Consider the following 23,957-nt stretch of genomic DNA (forward strand, 5'->3'; position numbering starts at 1 on the left):
GTTCACAGCAGAAATGATACAACCTTTCCCGAACAACATTCATTTTATTGTAAACAAAAATACAAAGAAAGAATATCAGAAGTTACAGCACAAATGCAGCTGTAAATACAAGACATGACTTATTTCAAAACAAAATAAATCCAAGCAGACCCCTTAGTTGTTTAGCCCCACCCTTTAAATACAATGGGAGATTCCGTCAGTGGTTTAACCCACTGTCGACCTCAATAAACAAAAGGTATGTACAGAAGAAGCAACTAAAAAAAAAAATTAAATTATCAACTGCATAGATTCCATTGAATTGTACATTATAGTTCTTTAACATTTATAGAATGGAAATGAAGCATACACCACTTTTGTCACAATTGCGTCAATCTGATCAAATGCATATGCAGGGAGACAATGTTTTATCTGCTCTTCCATACACATTAAGAAACATGTAATGTGGCAGAGCAAAAAAAAAATGAAGTCTATACCTCTATCTTATCAGATGCACATATACCCAAATATCTAATAATTTGAAAGGTAGACAATACACAGGAATGGCGACATGAACATTTATAAATATAGTTAAGAGAAACTAGTGTTAATGTGGCCTGCCTCTCCCTCTCCCTCTTGGTTGTTGATTTCCCCCCGATTGTGGATTTTTAACAGTTTCGTCGACTGACAATATAAGACAAGCTGCTTCGGATGCCGCTGTGATGGCATTCATTTTGACAATAGCCGGTTCCCAGACGCATGCTACAAGGTTATCTGCTATATCTTCATTGTTGATGTCCACCCCATACCACATTTCACCTGCAAATGAACAATTATAAATTTCATGAGCGATTGAGGGAAAAATGTGTAAAAAAAATGGGTGCACCTGGTTGAGTCAGTTGTACAAGTTATTTATGTAGATCAAACGAATAGTCGTGATATAGTTCGCCATTCTGAGCAGCTGGAATATACATGACATTTTATAAGTCGACTATTATTTTCTGTATTTAAAGCATATATTTGTAATGTAAATTTATTTATATATTTGAGTTGTGTAAATTCATTTATATGTTTATGGACATTTTGTTGGTTTATTTACAAGTACCATAAATGAAAATATATTATCATATACATTTGTGTCATTATTTGATAATAGTTCAGCCTGGGAAAGACAGGGGAATTTGTCCACCCTTGGCTTATAGTTGAAATCGTGACAGTGGGCCAAATAATCAATGCTAAGTTTTCTGGGTTCCTGAGTTGTGCCACTAGATGCATACACAGAGTATCTCCAATTTGTGACAGTGTTGTATCTGAATTTATTAAACAAGGGATTTTCAGTATTCTGAGTTTTCAGAGAAAAATTACTATGCATGTTTGAGAAATCCTATATCATTGCCATAAAGTGATTTACAGTGGCCATCATCTCCACCAATGCCATCAAATTTTATAGCATTTTTTATGATGTATATTAAATGCACTAAATGAGCAAATCTGATGTGCTATAGATGAAAAAAAAAATTATGGCACACAGAGAAAACTCAAAGCTAAACATAAGTATTTTTACTTACCCTGGAAGTGTTTTTGTCTGAGTTTATTAAGTATGTTAGTGGCATCAAAGCCAGCGTTGTCGCATAGCTGTCTGGGAATGCATTCAAATGCTTTTGCCATTGCTCCAATGAGAACCTGTTCTTTGCCTGCTATACCACGCGAGTAGTCACGCAAGTATTTACTGAGCTCCATCTCAATGGCTCCGCCACCTGCAAATAGTAACCATGACAATTTGTATATTCATACAAGATTCACTCACTATACAGTGTATTTATTCTTTAACTTGACCACAATATTTATAAGATTAAGTAAATGCAGCTTTGTTACTCATTAGTCAATAAGATTATTCACTAAACAGGTGGGCACACTCAAAATCATTACCATGCCTAAATAAACATGACACTTGTTTTTTTGGTAATACAAGCAACTTACAATCAGTATGATAATGTGATTACAAACGAAAGAAAAAATTAATAGACCATTTTCCCGTACACTGCGAGAATCACGCGTTATGCGTGAAATCAAACGTAAAAACAGGACAAACAAAGGTCATAGCGTTGTAGTGGCGTCAAACATCGCGTGGGATTCGACAAACGCGAAGTATTTTGGGGGACATTTCCATGCTTAATAATGTGCTGTCCACTTTTGATGATAGGCAATTTCGATTATGTAAGGGTATTCGGAAGCAATATTCCTCTGTCGAAGATCGGCCGGTCAGTGTGAGCTACGAAATAAAGAAATTAGAGTTCAAAATCAAATCGTTCGATTTTTGCGGCAGACGTTTGACGCACGTCTTTCATGCATCTCGCGAGATCTCACAATTGTACGGAAAATCACCTATTCTATAAAACATACGATTATGAGAAGTTGATAAACGTTTTACAAAAGCAGGACTTGAACTTTTTCAACAAATAAAAGCAAGATTTGGCAAGATTTGAACGAATTAAAGATTTCTACCAAGCATTTAAACATTCTTTCACATTTAGGAAAACCACTTTATATATCTGTATACATGCATGCATGCATTCATTCAATGAAGGATACCGTTAACCCTTTCCCCCCACCAGTTCCCTCATTTTTCTCACAAATTCACAAAATAGTCCTGTTTATAGTCTGCACTTTCCTTCAGAAGACTGGGACAAAAAAATGGCCTAAGTGTTCCGAGTAAAATAGAAATCAAAGAAAGCTTAGAAAGAACTCCCATGTGCCGAGAGTATTGGAGACACATTAAATATAATTCGAAATTACTTAGCTGAAAACTAATTATGCAAATCAGAAAATTAATATGACCAGATTTGAGTGTAAAACTAATGAGGTCTGCGCAATGTAACAGAAAATCTATGTCTCCAAGTTTAATTGAAATGTGATTAGAACCAAAAAATTATGAATTATTATGCTTATTAGGGAATTAATATGAACAGATTTTTACCCAAAACTAATTAGGTTTGTACATTGTCCTAGAGCATCTTTATACTAAGTTTCATTGAAATGGAATAATTAGTACCGTGAAAACTCCAAAATTTCGACCCCTCTAAAAATTCGATTGGCTATTTATTTGTGTTTTATTTACCTCCAAATTTTCGACTCCACTAAAAATTGCCGACTCATTCTTATTCGAAAATTGCGACCAGTTTTAGTTTTGCCCCAAACGAAAAAAAAAACCGATGTGAGCGTTCAAACGGGACCTTCCTCGAAGGCATGAATCCGGGTTTCTGATTGACTGAGAGATTTTTATTTTATTGGTAACGAAAATATATTCTAAATAAACGAAGTTTCAAATAAAAACGAACACAAAAATCTCGGCATGCTGCGTTTCTGAATTGTTGATTATTACTGTACTCAGTAGTGATTATAATAATGTACACAAAATAAATTTGTTGAATGGTTATGAAATACAAATAAAAGTCAACTTAGTTTCATCGTAAGCGAATGATTCCGGTCTCGTATAAACGTTTGATGCTGTAGGATATCCGCCATGTTCTCTTAGGTCAAATAGGTCAAATCGCTAATTAACCAATCAAAAAGCTGGATGGTGCCAACGTGTTCAAATTACCATAGCTTATTTAAATATGTTAATGTTATTGAACGCAATGCGAAGAGATTGATGTTGTAGTACGATATTTTGGCTTGGATTTTGATGCGAAAACGGCATGATTTTTTTTTAAATAAAAAAATTAGTTGTTTTTAAAAAATAAACTGGTCATCTGAAGAATAATTTAACATTGTTCACAGTGATAACAGCTCATTCTCGAAAGGAAGCTTACCCGCTCACGCTAGTCACGATAAAAATCATACACGTGTACTCTTGAATAGACAGACGTCAATGACTACGGTAAAACTTAGACTCTATTTTAGCCGGCAGGATTGATTGAAATGTCCGAAAAATGACGCCAAAATACACCTTAAAAGTCCCATTTTATTTTCTTAAATCCCATTTTATTTTTTAATCCAAGGGCGAATTTAAGGCAGAATTTGGTCCCTCAAATAAGGGACACGTGAGCTTTGATTCTAACCGGATACATTGCACTGGGTCGGGGAGATAGTTTGCTAAACTTCCATGTATCTTTTGTCCAATGGGTACCTGTACTTCGAACATTCGCAAGTTTTCCTAGGTAGTGCGAGACAGCTTTGTCTTTTGACCTATTAGTTTTGTGCTGACCTCTTCTGCGCGTCTTGATGTTTTGTTTTGCTTGTCATAATACTCACTGATTGATGACTTTGTTTAGATTTTGAGTTACAACTCGGCCACGACTCTAAAAACATGTCACATTTCTAACGCCAATTATTTAAAACCGGTCGAAATTTTGGAGTTTTACGGTAATTTAGATATCAGTGTGAAAGCTTAAAATTGGTTAATTATGCAAATTAGGTAATTAATATGTACAGATTGTAACCCACAATTATTCAGGTCTGTCTATTGTCCTACAGCATCCATGTACATTCATTGATATGTGATGTATAGTACCTGAGATATCAGTGTGAAAGTTGGTTAATTATGCAAATTAGGTGATTAATATGCACAAATATTTACCGGAAACTAATTGGGTCTGCATAATTCTAGATTCATTGAAATGTAAATGATTAGTACTTTAGATATCAGTAGAAAAGCTGAAAATTAATTATGCAAATTAGGTAATTAATATGCACAATTATTTACCCTAAAACTAATCAGGTCTCTGCATAGTCCTAAAGGATCTATGTACCAAGTTTCATTGAAATGCGATGATTAGTACTTGAGATACCCATGGAAAAGCTGAAAATTAACTAATTATGCAAATTAGGTGATTAATATGCACAAATATTTATCGAAAACAATCAATCTCTGCATAGTCCTTGAGTATGTAAGTACCAAGTTTCATTGAAATGTAATGCTAACTACTTATATCAAATGCTGAAAATTAATTAATTATGCAAATTAGGTAATTAATATGTACTGATATTACCATAAAAACTATCAGGTCTGTGCAGTGTCGTATGACATCTATGTACCAAGTTTCATTTGAAATGTGATGATTAGTACTTGAGATATCAGTGGAAAAAACGAAAATTGACTAATCATTATGCAAATTAGGTAATTAGTATCCACGGATTATTACCAAAAACTAATCAAAACCTAGCATTAGTTCAGAGCATCTATGTACCAAGTTTCATCAAAATCCAATGAGTGGTTGTTTAGATATCAGTGGAACAGTCATGGAACCACTAAAAAATAGCTAATTATCATGTAAATTAGGTAATTAATATGCACGGATTTTTACCAAAAATTAATCAAATCTGCGCATATGTTCAGAGCATCTATGTACCAAGTTTCATCAAAATCCAATGAGTGGTTCTTTAGATATCAGTGGAACAGTCATAGAACAGCTAAAAATTAGCTAATTATCATGCAAATTAGGTAATTAACGAGCATGGATTTTTACCAAAACCTAATCAAATCTGCGCATTGGCCCAGAGCATCTATGCACCAAGTTTCATCAAAAACCGATGTATGGTTCTTGAGATAGCAGTGGAACAGTCGGACACACATACACACACACATACACACATACATACACACATACACACATACAGACACACTAACTGCAAAGACTCCCATTTTGTGCTTCGCACATGGGAGTCAAAAACAAGCAGCCTGTCGGCTGAGATAGCTCCGCTGTTAGCAATGCACATGGCAATTAAAGAACAGAAGATATCATTAGAAAATGAACAAATCTGAGAGAGGTCCACATGTAGTACCTATATGTATAATATATCAAAGCAATTGGACTTGCGGTTTTCAACAAGAAGTCGAAAATATCACTTTTTACCAAAAATTACAAAAATATTCATCAAAATTAGAGAATTGAAGATATCATCATGAAATGAACAAATCTGAGAGAGGTCCACATGTAGTACCTATATATGTAATATCAAAGCAATTGGACTTGCGGTTTTCAACAAGTCGAAAATATCACTTTTTACCAAAAATAACAAAAATATTCACCGAAATTAGAGAATTAAAGATATCATTACAAAATGAACAAATCTGAGAGAGGTCCACATGTAGTACCTATATATGTAATATCAAAGCAATTGGACTTGCGGTTTTCAACAAGAGGTCGAAAATATCACTTTTTACCAAAAATTACAAAAATATTCACCAAAATTAGAGAATTGAAGATATCATTACAAAATGAACAAATCTGAGAGAGGTCCACATGTAGTACCTATATATGTAATATCAAAGCAATTGCACTTGTGGTTTTCAACAAGAAGTCGAAAATATCACTTTTTACTAAAAATGACAAAAATATTCACCAAAATTAGAGAATTGAAGATATCATCATGAAATGAACAAATCTGAGAGAGGTCTACCCAAGGTACATATACACCAAGTATCAAAGCATTCAGGCTTGTAGTTTTCAAGAAGAAGTCGAAAAAGTAAAACATTGACACGGACGACGACGGACAATCACTCATATGATAAGCTCCGCTCGACAAAGTCGACAGCGGAGCTAAAAACTCGAATTGTTTCTGTTGACTCCAAAAAAAAAAGTATAGAAAAAAATTGGGTGAGAAAGTCTGGTGGTGAAAAGGTTAAATCAGACAACACTAGCACACCCAAATGAAACAGTACCTGCAACTACAGCGTCATTCTTGATAGCTCTTCGTACAATCATAATAGCATCATGTAAAGATCGTTCAGTTTCATCTATAAACTGTTCGGCACCACCACGTAATATAATCGTACACGTCTTAGCCTGTGGACAGCCAGTAAATATATTATACCTTTCTCCACCTATTTGCTGCTCCTCAAATGATTCACAACTACCTAAGACATCTTTTGTCAGCGACTCTATAGATGTCTGTATCGCACCACCACAAGCTTTCATTGTACGTTTCAAATCTTCCTCAGGAACTCTGCCAGCACAGAACATATCCCTTTGAAATAAATAAACAGTTGGTCAGTATCTCCACCTATACATCATAATAGATTTCAGGAATAATATTGAGCATCTTGCAGTATTAATATTATTTAATCAAGTTTTTTTATCATTACTTCACCTTCAGACCATGGAAAACCTTTCTTTAACAATTTGACGATTTGAATTATAAATTTATGACAAAAATAAGCAGATCTAGGCAGGGAAAGAACAAGTTCTTCAACAAATTACATCTCAGTATGGGTTATGTATTACTTGGTTGTCTATATCACTACATTTTATGATAACTTTGTAAACCTATTAGAGCACCTAATTAAAGTTACTGTAAAATACTTTATTTTTGCTTAGAATTAATCTTGCTATTTTCGGTGAAGTAATAATTCCTATAAATTTAATACAAAACACCCAAAAAGTCTTTTCAGCGAAAATTAATTCCAGCTAAAATAAAGTATTTCACAGTATGTTGTCAGCAAAACTTAGTTTTAAGCTCATTTAATTTGGAGCAATTTTGTGTAAATCAAATCTGCCAGTCACTAAACACAACTAACATAGGAAAGTATGTAATGTTAGTTAGTTTACTAAAATGAAAATGAAAATAGTTGTCCTATGAATTTGAATAAAATGGAACCTAATGTTTGTACACAAAACAAGAGGCTGGTGTACTTCTCAATCATATTTTATCATATCATTTTGTCATATAGTTCATCTTCAATCATTGAACAAAAAATTCTGTGTGATATGATTCTGTAAAAAATGCTGAAACCTATCACAAGTGAATCTGTTGCTATTGGAAAGAAACTGATGTGGATATTTGTGAATATATGGTATTGCGTGATTACCGTTATATTTATTGCCATACACTTAAGGCTTAAAGGCCCAATTCACTTGCCCCGGGCAAGTGTGAATTGGAGGTGTGACTATGCTAAGGAGCGGTGTTAATCACTTGCTTAGCCTATGACGCATTCTGTTTCAGCGGTCCAACATCACATGACTGATTGACAGTAGTAATTATTCAAGATTAGTCTCGCGTCCCTTTCCCCGGTTCATGTTTTTTTTATTTTTATCCGCCAAAATCTCAGCTTGTACACTATTTATTGTCATAAATACAACACACAGTCACTGCTGTGATATTCATAGTCACATGCATCCACTTTGGCACGACATAATAGACCTGTAAGTTGAGAAAACGCGTTTTTACCGGAGCTTCGCTGGAGCTGTTTACTACAGCGTGACAAGCAAGAAAATAATCCCTATTGCTTTAGAGCGTATTTATAGTATACCTGGGCCTTTAAGACAACCAGTTCCGCACAATATAACAAGCTACACTAGTCTATACATGCTGTTTTGTAACAGAAAACGCGATTAGCTGTTGGTGAAATAAGATTTGAACTTTGATTTCATTGTGTACCAAACGTTCATTCCTGATATGCAATGCTGGAGTAACATGTCTGATCAGCGGTCACAAAACCACTTCATGTTTGTATGTAAAACACTTGTACCTTACCTATCAGCAAACCACTGAGTTGCAACATCTCCAATTGGTAGTTTAGATAACACAACTTGAGCGCCACTGTCGTGAAGTTTTTGTAGTTTATCATACAGTATAGACCACTCGGCATCAACTACAGCCTGATACTCCTACAGACAATCAGCAAATTCAATATTATTTATTATAAATTCAAGGTGGTGTTAACTTTAAGGTGAACCATGGCACAGTTTTTTTCTGTTAGAAGTACCTAACTAATAGAAGCGCATGTAAATGATCAATTGTATAGTAGATCATCAATTATGATTTATTTTGACGATAGTAACCCTTCATTCACATAAGTATATGCACTACTAATAGTACTAATATAACAATTAAACTGGAAGACCAAGAGATCTTAGATTGCAAATTACTTTTTAAAACTTTGATTCTATTGCAACAAACAAAAACAACTACGTCTTACCTGAACATTATCTAGTCTGATTTCAGCATTGTCTCTTTCTGCTTTTAATTCCAACTCCACATTCAATAAAGCTATTTTTGCATCTTTGTATTTTTTAGGTTGCATACAAAAACCAGCATAGGAGAATGTTTTCTTGAAAGCGACACCCGAAATTAGTCTGGAATCCTGCAGAAACAAGGTGCATTGTAAATACCATCAAAGAAACAGGAAGTACAAAACTCAAACCAAAGATTGGCTGCAAAATTCTTTATTATATTTTATTATATTGCAATGCAATATTCATAGCTACAAAATTTCCAGTTTTCCCAGACTGGCAAAATTTGTCTTGTAAAAAAGCGTCCACAGTATTTTTTGCATAACCCACAAGGTTTTTAAAATTTTTTAATATTATTTTACTTATTTAAGAACCAAAGAGCCCAAAACATTGCAATGACATTTAATTCCTTTATAAACAGAGAAGTAATTATTTACCTCCAGAGCACCACCAGTAACTTTCTTTATACCTATCATGTCAAGTGGCAACAACTCATCTAATAACATCACAGCATCTACAATCATTACCGCAAAAAATTCTTTATGGGCCGCAACCAATTTAGAACTCAAAGTCGTCGCAGCACATTTTTCAAGTACCTCTCGTAATTGCCTAAGAGAAACCAGTAAAAATGTTAAAGAAACTGGTCGTACAAGAAGAAATTGTACAGGGCGTGTTACCTGTAGGATCATACAAAAGTACCAGGATGTATGACCTCCAGGGTCATACAAAGTACCAGGATGTGTGACCTCCAGGGTCATACAAAGTACCAGGATGTGTGACCCCCAGGGTCATACAAAGTACCAGGATGTGTGACCCCCAGGGTCATACAAAGTACCAGGATGTGCGACCTCCATGGTCATACAAAGTACCAGGATGTGTGACCTCCAGGGTCATACAAAGTACCAGGATGTGTGACCTCCAGGGTCATACAAAGTACCAGGATGTGTGACCTCCAGGGTCATACAAAGTACCAGGATGTAAAATACTAGAAAACGTCAACTTACTGCGGGTCATCTTTCTTCACTTTGACTGAAATCTCTTTAATTTTTTCCAGTACTAAATGAGTTGCTTTTCTGTAGGCTCTTACAATGATCTGTGGGTGGACATTATCTTCAATACAAGGCTTAACTTGCTTGAGGAATTCAGCTGCTATGAGAGTAACCGATGTAGTACCATCACCAACCTAGGATTATATATAATATCAATATGGTCAAATACCTCTGTGGCTTCCTGGCAGTGAGAATATCACAATTTATATACTGTAAACAAAAGTTTTCGGCAATCAATGAAAACCACATTTTATAGCAGCAGAAAATGTTTCTGGGGTTCTACTACACTGAAAGTCTGACTTTTACAAAATTGTGTCTTCATGAATTCCAAAAAATCTTTAAATTGGTTCAGAGGTCATGCTACACAACAAGCATGGTCACTGAGTTTAGACCAGACTCGTACAAACTCAATGATACAGACATTTTTTTAATGACACTTAAATGATCTTTTCAAATTTACTCAAACAAATGTATGTTTCTTTTCTATGGTCCTGACTATAATGAAGACTGGACCAACTCTAAAAAAAAAACACAGCCAGTCTGTCAGACATTCTATTACGCCGCACTAGTACAGTACAGTGAAAGAATAAACAGACATGAACATTAATTTACCACAAGTGTAACGCCAAAAACGACAGTTATTATTCTCTTTTAGCTGACTTACTTGTGGAATAGGCTCAAAAAATAAAGAAATTTTTCCACAGATTTAATATTTTACCATTTTTTTGTGAAAATGTCCATATCTATACAAAGTGCATCTGCTATTTTGGATCTTGTCACTTGGTTGAATTTTATTCACAGAAGGTCAGTGTCTTAGTCATTGCACAGTACAGGTATGTAAACAATGCATTTGACGCAAGTTGTATAATGTCACAGAAGACCCATATCAAACATGTGCATCGAAAGCCACCAACCTTCAAGTCAACCAAGTGCATTTCAACTTTTTTATACACAACATCTTTGTTTCATGATTTAATGCAAAAATTGTTTGTCTCAGAGTTTTCATTGAAAATATCTGTGACTAATATTTTTGAGGGCCAAGTTACAGTCTAAATAAATCTAGAAAGAAAAAAGATGATTACTTTCACTGCTTACCTCCGCATCTTGTGACTTGGCAATCTGTACTAATGTTTTTGCTGCAGGATGGATAACATCTAATAATTTCAATATTGTTGCACCATCATTGGATATTGTCACTTTACCTAGAAAATGAGCAAAATGTTTTGTTGTAATTAGATTAGTCTTTCAGGGTATTGACCATTGCAAAGTGGGCTACAATAGTGGAGATGGTAAACAAATTATATTTTCTCTTCGTTCAGTACGGCCTATATTTTCTGCAAAAAAAAAGTTTGCTTTTTCCTTCAAATTATTCTGTGAAAATTATTACCCTCCTCCAGACAAAATTTTTGATGGTCAACCCCTCAAGTAATCAAGATTTTGGATATAAAATTATTTCATTTAAAATGTATGTTTCTTTTCTATGGTCCTGACTATAATGAAGACTGGACCAACTCTCAAAAAAAACACAGCCATTTCTGTCAGACATTCTATTTCGCTGCACTAGTACAGTACAGTGAAAGAATAAACAGACATGAACATTAATTTACCACAAGTGTAACGCCAAAAAAGACAGTTATTAATCTTTTTTAGCTGACTTACTTGTGGAACAGTCTTTGGAGAATAAAATACAGTATGGATAATTTTAATAAATTAAGAAACCACTTTCTGCACATACAGTCAAACCTGTGTTAACGCTCACCTCTATATAGCGGTCACTTGCCTACCACAATTTACATGTAAAGTACCCTGTATATAGCGACCACCCTATTGTAAACTTATTCACACTTTAATCATTGTATAACAAGCCATGCATGACACAGTCCCCTGTTAGTTATTGAATTTAAGATGTATAGTTTTGTTTATAGTAATATAGTTGGAATATAACCATGTCAGGAATATGATGATGATTGACATTTGTATCTGATCATCAAACGAGTACCTGTCCATATTGAGAGATATTGCTCTGGAACAGCATTAATTAAAACAAAATCAGCCATTTTGAATACATGTATATATCTACAACATGATGTATAATGAATATATAAAATTTGAACATGATCAGTCAAAGCATGTCAGATATTAAAACAAAATGGCCGCCAGTCAGCCATTTTGAATTCGATCTGAAAAATAAAATGACGTGCATCACGGAACCCGTAATGTCTAATTTTCTTTAAAGTGCCTGTGCAATGACCACCCTCACATTTCTCATTTTAGATCTGTGTCCCACTGAAATGGGCAGTTATTGATTTTTTTGCTGAAAATGATTACTTGTATCCAAGTAAATTTGAGATATTTCTCGTGTTGTAGCCACACCCACCTATCCTGAAACGGTCGACTGTTTCCGGATTTCCGACTGTCGCCGAAAGTGCGCCACCAAATGACAAAATGTGAGAGGAAGTCATACCAGTATACTTATATATACATTTTTCGGTCTATTTTTTTTTTTTTTTTTGTGAGAGAGTTTTTAGGTGTTGTGTTGTGGGCAGTTGAAGTGAAACTTATAGTCATAGTGTATGTATTCACACGTTTCTAATAGATCCGCAGGTGCGACATCAGTGGACAAAAGCCACTTAACCTCAGATTCTTTTTTGTGTGTGGAAAAACTGTCCTCGTCCATGAAAAAAACTAGGTTTAAAGAAAAACGCCGACAACGTAAACCTGGCGCAACAATTTTCAAAGAAATAGATTCCGCACCAGCCCATGATCACCGAGGCAGATTTCAGAAGAATGAGGGACGTCCGGCAAATGTTTCAAATGAGTTTACTTTTTTTGCGATCCTGATTATCGTTTTATAGAGACCATTTAGTCCCTGTTAAGTAAAAGCACAATCATAGAGGGACTGTGGTAAAAGGTAGCAATAACAGGAAATTACACAGCCCTTACACACTGCTAATTGTTTTCATTTTCGAAGGCTAAACGTTTCTGAATTGGTTGGTGATTGGTGTTGAATGTCGAATTCACACCTCTGTTCTTTTTTTACCTCCATGCTTGCAGCTTGATCTGCGTAATAATTTATTAAATAAGAATCCGGGCTTGGTCAATGTGTTTCCACCAAATCAAGTTTTAATATGATGTTATAATTATGACAATCACGCCATGGATGTGTGTCGATCTCGATTATTTTTGTTATCCAATTAAACGCCGTTTTTAACGCACTTGCCCTCGCCGTGACCCGACGCGTTCACCTATTTCAACAAAATGTCAATATATTTCCACGCGGCTGTCATTTTTTTAGTAACTGTGATTCGTCGTTCTTTTTAATTATTTTATAGTGATCACTATAGTTTAATGTTTAGAATGTCAAAATATTTTTTTCTCTTATTTTAATTTTGAAAGTTTTACTCAGATGATCGATGAAATAAAACAGTGTAGTGACGTGCCAATTAACCTGCTAAATAACGAGATAATTCCGACGTCAAATTCTATTTAGTCCAGCGACAGTGTACAAACGTGCGCCGGTGTCTGTGACCAGCTACACCAGAACGGACATATTTCGCATCTAACTCAACCCCATGCAACAAAAATTGATACTATGTAATCATTATGGTCCATTCTTCCTCAAAGAACAAGTACATAAGTGACAATTTAGTCAAAGACGAGAAAACTGTACAAGAAATTTGCTTTATTTACATGTAACGGCAATGCGAGCTGCCATGCGACTTCCCCTTCTGACGTCACAAGGGGAATTTTTGTATGCAAATAAGCTAATGAGGAGCCTCGTTTTAAAATACACAAAAATAAAGTTGCCGTAGACTGAGTTTAAAACACATTTTTTCACTTAAAAAAAATAATTCATGCTTAGAAACATAAAAATTAATAATATTTATGTATCAATGGATAATTTTAGGCGTAAAAATAGCAGCCATTTCACAGGCACTTTAAGGTTGTAATAAAGCAATATTCTATTCTATTATAGGCTTTGAGTCTAGTATTGAAGAAGTTACACTAAAATGTACATTTAACCTTACCATTATTATCTACAATCAGTTTGTCCATTCCACGTGGACCGAGCGTCGTTCTTACAGCATCTGCAATAAGTTGGCAGGCACTGATATTGCTCACAATTTGAGACTTTCCTTGAGATGCCTCGGTCCCCTCCTTCAGGAGGATAATCTGTGGTTGCTACAAATTAAAAAAAAAATAAAAAATTTCAAAATCATATTCTTAAGTTTTTTTCTTCCAACCAAATCAGAGTTTGAAATAACAGCTCACTCGTTCACCTGTGCAAGGTTGGTAACTTTAAAAGTCTGGCTAGTAAAAATTTCATGTCTAAGGGTCTTTCCTCTCTGTAATAACTATCTGTTGAGAAAAAATGTGCGGAGATAGTACAATTCACACCTATCTAGTCCAACAATGTATGACGGTATGACATCCTTTTCTGTTCTATCTAAATTTCGCAGTGCTTTTGATTTGCCAAATTATATCAAATCACAACTGACACTTTCTCGCAGTGCATTTAATAAACAAAGCACACATTAAGTATTGAAAAGATATTTTCAAAAATAAATATTCAGATTAGCATATTCAGTTGTAATCCACTGACTGTTAAAGCAAAATTGAAGCAACGTTTCCAGACAGAGGCCAAAGCCAAAGGACCAAGGAAATGATAGAATGGTGGTAACCAGGCTAAGGGTCTGGGTAACATTCTTTTCATGGTCGTTTCAATTAAAATTTTATAATATATTTTAGATTCTTACTGTGAATATAAATTGGACTTTTTCGATCTAGATGAAAGTGATAACCAAGAAATTATTGACATTCAGATCATTAATAATGATATTATCTCTGCCTACTGCCAAATAAAGTGACTTAATGTGCTAACTTGGAAATATTTAAAAATAAACTTTAATGCAGGGCTGATAAATTTTCTGGCAAAACTGGTGAAATTTCAAAGTTACCTACCTGCCCTGGTTTCAGTGGTTAGGGGTACAGACTTTTAATAAAATTCGAAACACTGATGTATGAATTTGGGGATTCGTTCAGATCATGGAGCTATAAAAAAGATGCTCCGATCAGCAAGACTTAGAAATAATCACCCCATGCTCTGACTATGTGCTCATTTCATTGAATTTGTCAAAGTCGCAGATTAAATTGTCAAGTGCGTGATTTGAACAGGTAAAATCGGTGGAAATGGCTGGGTTATAATACAAAAAATAAATTTGAAATAAAGAGACGTACAGCGTAAATCGTCACCTAAGAGAATATCCAATAACTAAATCAAGGAAATATTTTCAATAACTTTATATTGATTTTTAATACATGTATATCATGAAAGTCCAGCGATATGCATACCGGGCGTTAGTACATACAGTATAAGCACTGGATGTGTATGTACATGTCGACATGCTATCTCATGGAGCACAGCAACGGAACGCAATCATTTTGACAAGGCAATACTAAACTTAAAATTAAATGCAAAATGGACAATATACGTTAATGTATATTCGTTGAATATTTGGGAATTAAACACTTTTATAACCGTTCTGGTGACCGATGATATCGGATTCAAACAATATTGCAAACTCACTCACCATCATTCTTTGACAGCAATGGCGGAATTCAGTTCCCAGAATGCAATGCGAAAGGTTGGTTCAGAAATGCTTGGTGGGACAAGGAACGAATTGGAGACATACCCTTTCATTTGCCAGTTACTTACTGGAGTAACGATACACTAACCAGCACATGTAAATATTAAATTAATTCCGTATTGTATTTGTATAAATGTAATCTTTCCACTCGTTATTGTTTGCAGTCGACGTGTTTTTTTTTTCAATGTAAAAATACTAATGAAAGATATTGAATGTTAAAAGAGGAATCCACTAACCAAGGTTAAAACAATATACATAGATCATTATTCGAATCCAAAATAGTCGTATACGAATATAACTTTATCGCTGTGAGTCGGCTCACAAACAACACGTGCAAACCGGTGAATAATATGTTCATCGAATAACAAATCATGTACTCACGTACAACACAAGTATTTTCTAGAGTTGGTGGTCTTCAGAGTTCATGGAATCCATGGCAAATGTCAGTAATCACGAAACAAATTGTTCGCGGTCGTGAAGGTTATTATGGACGCGGTATTCCGAGGCCACCCTCTAAATCGAAAGAGAACTACGTCCGCAAACCAACTCCAAGGGATCCATGGGAGACGGAGTTTTTAGAAGAAGCGCTCCCACGGTATTTAACAGATATGAAATCTATCAGGTAAAATTATAATAATTTGTTATATACAAGGTAGATGTGCTGGACTTTAGTAGATTTTATCATCATCATCATCATCATCATCATCATACATCAATATACATCATATATTACATGCGCAGAGGCGTGAATGATCAGTACTATGGATTAATGTGTCCTAAAATATTCTACAGTGAGTTGAAACGTCAGCATGTGACTGAAAAATTACTATTAAATCTCCATACTGTGCATACATACCTCTATAACAATTTTTAGGTGAGTTGGATCTGCCATTTTGGTTTATTTTATATGATATCTTTATGCAGCAGGTTCAAATCTGGGAAAATTAATTCAATTTTAGCACAGATTGTTTACTCCGATAGATGTGCATGCTTTATACATGTATATACCTTAGGGTTGTACAATGGTTGCACTGTGTTAAAATATGGACACAGCAATGTAGCAGAGCTGTTGAGCAAATTATTTAAGAAATAAAAGTATGCAACATCACAACACCAGATGAGGTTGAACTTGTATTTATTTGATGTTAAGTACATTGAATAGTGTTGTGGGTTTCACTTGCTGTAGTTTTTTAATCATCTGGTATAATGAGGGTGTAATATTTTGCTCATCATGTGGTGATCCTGAAATTATTGCTGTGATTTTATTTGTTTAAAGTTTTGCCGAACAGCACGCGAATGTCTGATAACAAATGCTTGTGATCTCTATGACAACATTGCGCTTAGCATGACAATTTGGCGTAGGTGGCGCCCTGGACTGCTGCGATCCCAACTTGTCAGGCTACATTGCGCTGAGTTGTTCTATTAACAGGGACACATACATGTGAATTTAATAACGAATAGGGTGAACAATGCCTCTATTTTATCTAACAACTGGTCCTTGCCAACAAGTTACTGTCTATTGGCAGGGCGCAAAATCGTAAAAAAAATATGATTGGTCACTAGAAATAAAATATTTGAGAATAACAAATAAGTGTGGGTCTGTATAAAACTACATTTTTGCATGCATGCATTTAAAAAATAATGGCTCAATGTTTTTTGGACTTTTTCGACACTTCGTGTTGAGGGACTGTGTCTGAGCTACAGCTTTGTGTTTGTCTAGAATACTGTAGGTTATTGATCAAAATGGCCCACTGCCCATTGCATCATTCATAGAATGTAATGCACAGATTTGATTAGGCTTTTGTTTAAATCCATGCATATTAATTACCTAATTTGCATGATAATTAGCTAATATTTAGCTGTTCTATGACTGTTCCACTGTTATCTAAAGAACCACTAATTGGATTTTGATGAAACTTGGTGCATATAAGCTCTGGGACAACACACAGACCTGATTAGTTTTGGGTAAAGATCTGTGCTTATTAATTACCTAATTTGCATTATGTTTAGTAAATTTTAGACTTTTACATTGATATCTCAAGTACTAATCATCACAAAACAATGAAACTTGGTACCTAGATGTCATAGAACAATGCACAGGCCTGATAAGTTTTTGGTCAATATCCATGCATATTAATTATCTAATCTGCATAATTAGCAAATTTGTTTGCTTTCCCGCTGATATTTCAAGTACTACTCATTACATTTCAATGAAACTTAGTACATAGATGCTCTCGGACTATGATGAGACCTAATTAGTTTTGACTAAAATCTGTGCATATTGATTACCTAATTTGCATAATAATTCATAATTTTTTGGCTTTTCTCATGGATATCTCAAGTTATAATCAAATTTGAATGAAACCTGGTACATTGACAGTCTGTGACATTGCACAGACCTTCTTTGAAAGACTAATTAATTATTAATATGTCTCCAATACTCTCAGCACACGAGAGTTCTTTCTAAGCTTTCTTTGATTTACAATTGTCTCTAAAATTAAAAAAAATGAAGCCTATATGTATTCTTATTCTCCTGTTTATTTAGCATTATTATACGCCTAGCTGTGTTAAGGGTACAATATATTTTGTGATTGTTCTTGAGTTATTGACCCTTCACCTGTCCACCTGATCAATAATCAAGAATTTATGTTGAATAACCTTTTCACCACAAGACTTTCTCATCCAAATTTTTTCTTATATTCTTCAACATTTCTGCAAATGAACCCTAATTTTGGAGTCAACAGACAAAATTTGAGTCAATTTTCAGTTTTTTACTCAAAAAATTTGGTTATTTTCGTCCCCAATCTTCTGAAGGAAAGTGCAGACAATACCGGGTATATAAGGGACTATTTTGTGATGGAAAGAGGGAACTGGTGGTGAAAAGGTTAAATGTCATGGTTTCCAATCATGTTGTTTTTGAATGACTTTAATTACATAATCTATTTTTTTTGAACGTGCACGGTGAGCCAAAGCGACGTTCGATATTATGCAAATGACTCATTATGAGTGTTGGCACAATCCTAACACTGTATAAACACGACATTAAAATGTTCTATTTTGTTTTTCTTATTATTATAGTCCATAGAAGGTATATAATAAAAAATACATGTATACACAAAATGCCTTGTGCATCATACGCTGTGGTATTGTCTTCACATCTGATACCTTTGCTGTATGATACACTCAATGTAAATTCCTTTTTTTGTGAATAACCTCATATTTTTTGAAGTATCAGCGTGATATCCATTAATCCAATTAAGTAAATCCTGATAAACATTATGATGTTGTTCGTAATAATGGTTGCAACAGTGTCATGGCTAAATGCACATCATCATCCAATGAACCATTTGTGAGTATTACTTACCTATCTTTCTATTTTTCTGTCATAGCGTAATGTTTCAAGAGGAATTGCAGGGTAAATTAGCGGGAATGAGTTTAGATGATGTATATGCTCGAGAACACGAAGAACAACAATTAGGCTTAGAATGGAATAGACAAGAAAATGAACGTGTTCGTCTCATTAGGTAAGTTGAATATGTTTTTTTCACCTCACGTGGATATCAAAAATTACAGAACTGTAGTAGTTTAGATGCTTTATTTAATTCCTCCATGACTTTGTCTCTGTCAGGGAAATACTGTGTGTGTCTAATATCATTTTTTGGGACATAGGGATCCAACCAGCTTTAGTTTTACAGTTGAACGATAATTTTGGTTTCAAATACTAGTACCCAAAGAAAGTTTTCTAGATTCTTCATTTAATGAGGTGTTAATATGCAAGGGATTTTCTATGCAAAAACAGTGATTAGGGTTGAATTGTATTAGCGGTTTCCTTAATATTACCCCAAAGGATAGTTTGGCTGTGAAAGTTTATTATTTTTGTATGAATTTCTCGGTTTCTTAACAAGTTTTTTTTCTTTAGTTTGAAGTTGTATTCAAGATGGCTGCCCCCCTATAGTAAATATATCTATTTTATTATCACTTGCACACCAGCTGATTGTGATCATGTACTACTGCTGTGGATTTAGTGTGTCTTCAAAACATTTTTTGTTTATTTTTTCTGCAGAGAAGCACGACAGGCCAGAGAAGCAGCAGACAAACAGAAGGCCAGAGAGTTTGGATGGACATTAAGAGATGCATTCAGAGAGAGACTGAAAAATGAAAGAGAAAAAATTGTTGAAACAGAAAAAGTTAGTATAAGATATACGTCACATTTTGTCCTGATAGTGAAGTAAATTGTTATCCAGGAAATTTCCATGGACGTGGTGGTATTTATGTTTTATAAAGATAATTATTATACCTTCAACACACTGATTGGTCAGAACACTGTCATGTTGTCGATAATGAAAATCTGTGACCTTGACGTTCTTATTGGTCATTCCCAGTTGTTTACAAACAAATATCATCTGCAACAGAATCCAACGTTTTATAATGTGCATAGCTCAATAATTCTCTTTCATGGTCATTGAATATTGACCATCATGAATTAAACAACAAAATTGACTGTAAAATGTAAGAATAAATAAAATTTGGTCTGTAACTGAACAAACTTCATGATAAATTGAGCAAGTTGGCAATGTCACTGAGGAAGTTAAATACAGGTATATCACTGAGCAAGTTCATGTCACTGCAACTTGATAATGTCACTGAGCAAGTTGGTGACATCACTGAGCAAGTTGATGATGTCACTTAACAATTTGATGACATCACTTGGCAGATATTGCGTATATTAGAATTTAACGAGAGAATGTTGTTAGTTGGATGTTTTTGTATCTGATGAACAAGGATATGATTTAAAAATTCAGCAACAATGCCCAGTAACCTTCAACACAATGTTAAAAAGAAAACTTTAAAATTAACCCCAAAAATTAATCGCTTGAGTACTACATGTAGTTATTCATGTGGTCTTATAAACCACTATTGTGTCTCTTGTTTCTTACATTCGGCACTGTGATAACCCTCTCAATAACTGCATACATGTATACAATAGAAAATACTCAGCACTCGCAATAGTATTCGTCATCATTGCAAGATCTTACTCGGGATAAAACTGATGGAATGCCTCAACTACTTAGTGTGGGCGCAACCCCAAAAAACTTTTGACTGAAAATTTTGTTTTCACTATTTCGCCATCTCACAATGTTAAATATTTGAAAAAAAAAAAAAATTTGATGGACTGAACCTTTTTTTTTGTGAGGCCTAATCATAGTTAAATTTTAGATTAGCTTCTGCAATAGTTCCTTTCGTTTTGGGTGGTCCAACTGCTGACGTTGAAAGTCGACATTTTTTCAAAATTTGGAAGCCCAAATAAGGGCCCACCAGCCGTGAAATCGCCCAGGGTGATTTTTCGGATGGGAGAATTTACGGCAGAATCTGGCAGTACACGAAATAGATCAAATGACAAATAAGAAACTGTGCAGAGGATGATGACATCCCAACTGTATCTCTTTGCTGTGATTAGAGATGATTTGTTGTGAATCCAAAACAAGTTTATTGCCTGTACAAAGCCTTGAAGAATTTATTTCAACACCACAAGTTATAAAAACATCTGTTGCTATTTTAGTTTTATCTAATCAATTTTTTGTCTGCATCAAATATCTTCATCACTAATGGCGTCATTTGGCGTATATTGATGTTGCATGAAATAATTCATATAATTTTCTGATGAGGATGGTGTTCTGATCACAAACATTTTCTGTTTTTTTAGGAGGCTAGTAAGTCTTTTATCACCTTGGAAACTTTAGAAGAAGCTATTGAAAAAGCACTTGCCGATGTGAAGGACTACAATTTTGCCATTGACAGGGATGGAAACAAAAGATACAAGACATTCGTTCCTGTTAAAATGTTGTCTGAACAAACTAAAACTTCAGAAGATCCGGGACCAAGTCTTGATACGACAACATCAGACAGATAGTTGACTTTGGAGATTCTGGAACTCGTGATTTTTTTATAGTGTTGTTTGTATTATCAATATTTGGTATTTTACAAGAATGCTCGAAAAGTTGACATACATGTTATATGTTTGAATATAAACCTCAACGTACTGTTTAATACTTTATTTTAGCTGGAATTAATTTTCACTGAGAAAACTTTTTGCGTGTTTTGCATGGCAATTATTTTCACTGTTTTTTCACAAGTTGAATGTAAAATATAGGGGAAAAGGTATATTCGGGAAAAGGTATTTTACAGTATTGCTTTCATTAACAATATGCATGCCAACTTTCGTCACCTTTAACAAACAAAATTTGTTTACAAAATTTTGATCAATATCAGTACCTGTAGATAGCGAAAACTTGGGTTCATAATGTATAAAACTAACAAAGAAATAATGGAACAGTGTACAAAATGCAGGGGGGAATAATTTTCCTGGAATCAGGAATACTCACTTATGGGGTACTGTCACATACGCAAATCCTTTCAGTTTTTACTGAAAATTTAGTAGTTTAAGCTCTACTAATTTGTCTGTGATATAAATAAATTATGATTGTAAGAGTCATCTTTGTCATTTTGTTTTCATAGTTTTTAATAATCAAATAACAAAATACAAGTCTTCAAACGTACCTCATTTTTTTCCTCCATATAAGTTTGTTTCTTCAATTACCAAATAGACACTTGTAATGAAAACAGTGTTTAATTTCAAACATTTTCAGCTAAAGTTGAAGGATCAGAAATACAATATTAGAGAATGAAAGCAAAACATGTAAACTGAGCTGAAGATGATATTTTACCAACTGGAGATCACAATTCAAATTTTTGTAAATTTTGAGATGCCATATACTATAGTTCTATTCTCTGAAATGTGCGTGATAAAAGTTGTGTACATGTACATGTGATACTGGTAAAATAAACTTTAAATACTGTACAAGAAACTGCCATCACTAATGAGTAAACTGTTGAGGGTATCCTCGGGGGCGGAGCTACGTCACGGACATTCCACGTTGCTAAGACGCGCACCACTGTACAAGCATTTCTACGGGCTCTGTGCGCGCTGCTGTGGAACGCCGGTCGAGCCGGTGAAAATTCGAGAAAACAACACAAACTCAACTTTGAAGTAATCCTGAACAACCAAATTTATATATGTCACACACGTAAGGCTAATCTTGTTACACTGTTCAGAGGAGTCTCAACAGTCATTCCAAAGTACCGTTTTCTGCGAGTTTTGGGCCTTTGTTTTCACCGCCGCGGGTTGCCAGGCGGTGAAAATGCCCGGATGTCCACGCCCGAGGATAGTAATTCAAACTTTGAATGTAAACAAACCATGTATTTTACAGCTAATCCACATAGGATTGATGTCAAACATATTAGTGACGTTCATGTTAGAGATCTTGAAACATGACGAGACTGAACGATCGGGATTGAGTTGGCACCAATCTGATTAAAATCTGATGTAGTGTACGGGCTTTAATTATTTTGGCTATAAACTTATTTTAATTTTATTTTTTATTACTTTTGTTATTAATGCCCTTTTATTTTATTTTATTATTTTACTTTGATTTTGATTTTGTGATTTTTTTAATTCCGCCCTACCCTAGGTAGGGCAGAATAAAAAAAAAATCAAAGTAAAATAATAAAATAAAAGGGCATTAATAACAAAAGTAATAAAAAATAAAATAAAATTAAGTTTATAGCCACAATAGTTAAAGCCCGTACACTACATCAGATTTTAATCAGATTGAGTTGGCACGTGCTGAAAAAAAACTTGATCTCGGTCCTGATAGATGCTTGGGACCGAAACTCGACATAAAGCGAGATTTGCTGCCTGACCAAAATCACGCCCTCTGTGGTGAATTAAAGAGAACATGAACTGATTCATAAAAGTATGACATGACGATGGAGGAAGTGCAGCTATATGTGGTCAAATGCTGTAGTAACGAATTCAAACAGTCATTTTATTCATATACTGCTGCAACCAATTTTTTTCTTGCAATGCTACATAAACATAAAAAAAAATGTTTTTTTAATCTTCTATGCCGTTCATGTACACAATGCCTCGTAATAAATACCACAATAGCAAATGGATAGAATTTCAATATAGCAATTATTATCATCATATGTGTATCATTTTTCATGTTTGTGTCAAATAACAGATCGACGAATGAGGGTGTGATGTCGGCACAAGCCGAGTGGGTCCAAACTAACGTAATTCCTCTGCAAACCCTTACTTAGGATTAACAATTTCAACACGTGTCGAGATCCCATAACATGAACGTAGCAGATGTGAGGGCCACCACTCTTTGACTATCGGTATTAGATACTGTGTCTTCTGAAGGTTTCACATGTAACCTACTGAAGTGTTTATGTACGTACTAATATCAAATGTTTTAAGTTCTGTA

General features: G+C 34.5%; 2 protein-coding genes across 2 annotated transcripts; one reads left to right on the plus strand and one right to left on the minus strand.

The window, feature by feature from the left end:
* Positions 1 to 24: 24 nt before the first annotated feature.
* On the minus strand, positions 25 to 15,644 carry LOC100375073 (T-complex protein 1 subunit eta). Its single transcript, XM_085504302.1, has 10 exons — positions 15,571 to 15,644; positions 14,008 to 14,161; positions 11,075 to 11,181; positions 9,935 to 10,113; positions 9,368 to 9,539; positions 8,897 to 9,061; positions 8,452 to 8,585; positions 6,641 to 6,945; positions 1,545 to 1,733; positions 25 to 795 (listed from the first exon to the last, which is right to left on the minus strand). The coding sequence occupies exons 1-10, from the start codon at positions 15,574 to 15,576 to the stop codon at positions 584 to 586; spliced, it is 1,623 nt and encodes a 540-aa protein (XP_085360428.1). The 5' UTR covers positions 15,577 to 15,644; the 3' UTR covers positions 25 to 583.
* A 285-nt stretch (positions 15,645 to 15,929) lies between these two features.
* On the plus strand, positions 15,930 to 22,118 carry LOC100374923 (small ribosomal subunit protein mS26-like). The gene is made up of 4 exons (XM_002734897.4): positions 15,930 to 16,249; positions 19,017 to 19,151; positions 19,691 to 19,814; positions 21,332 to 22,118. Exons 1-4 carry the CDS (start codon positions 15,999 to 16,001, stop codon positions 21,536 to 21,538), a joined length of 717 nt encoding a protein of 238 aa, XP_002734943.2. The 5' UTR covers positions 15,930 to 15,998; the 3' UTR covers positions 21,539 to 22,118.
* The last annotated feature ends 1,839 nt before the right edge of the window (positions 22,119 to 23,957 follow it).

This window comes from Saccoglossus kowalevskii, chromosome 10 (assembly GCF_978046115.1).
Source record: "Saccoglossus kowalevskii chromosome 10, keSacKowa6.1, whole genome shotgun sequence".
In the NCBI taxonomy this organism is placed as follows: Eukaryota; Metazoa; Hemichordata; class Enteropneusta; family Harrimaniidae; genus Saccoglossus; species Saccoglossus kowalevskii.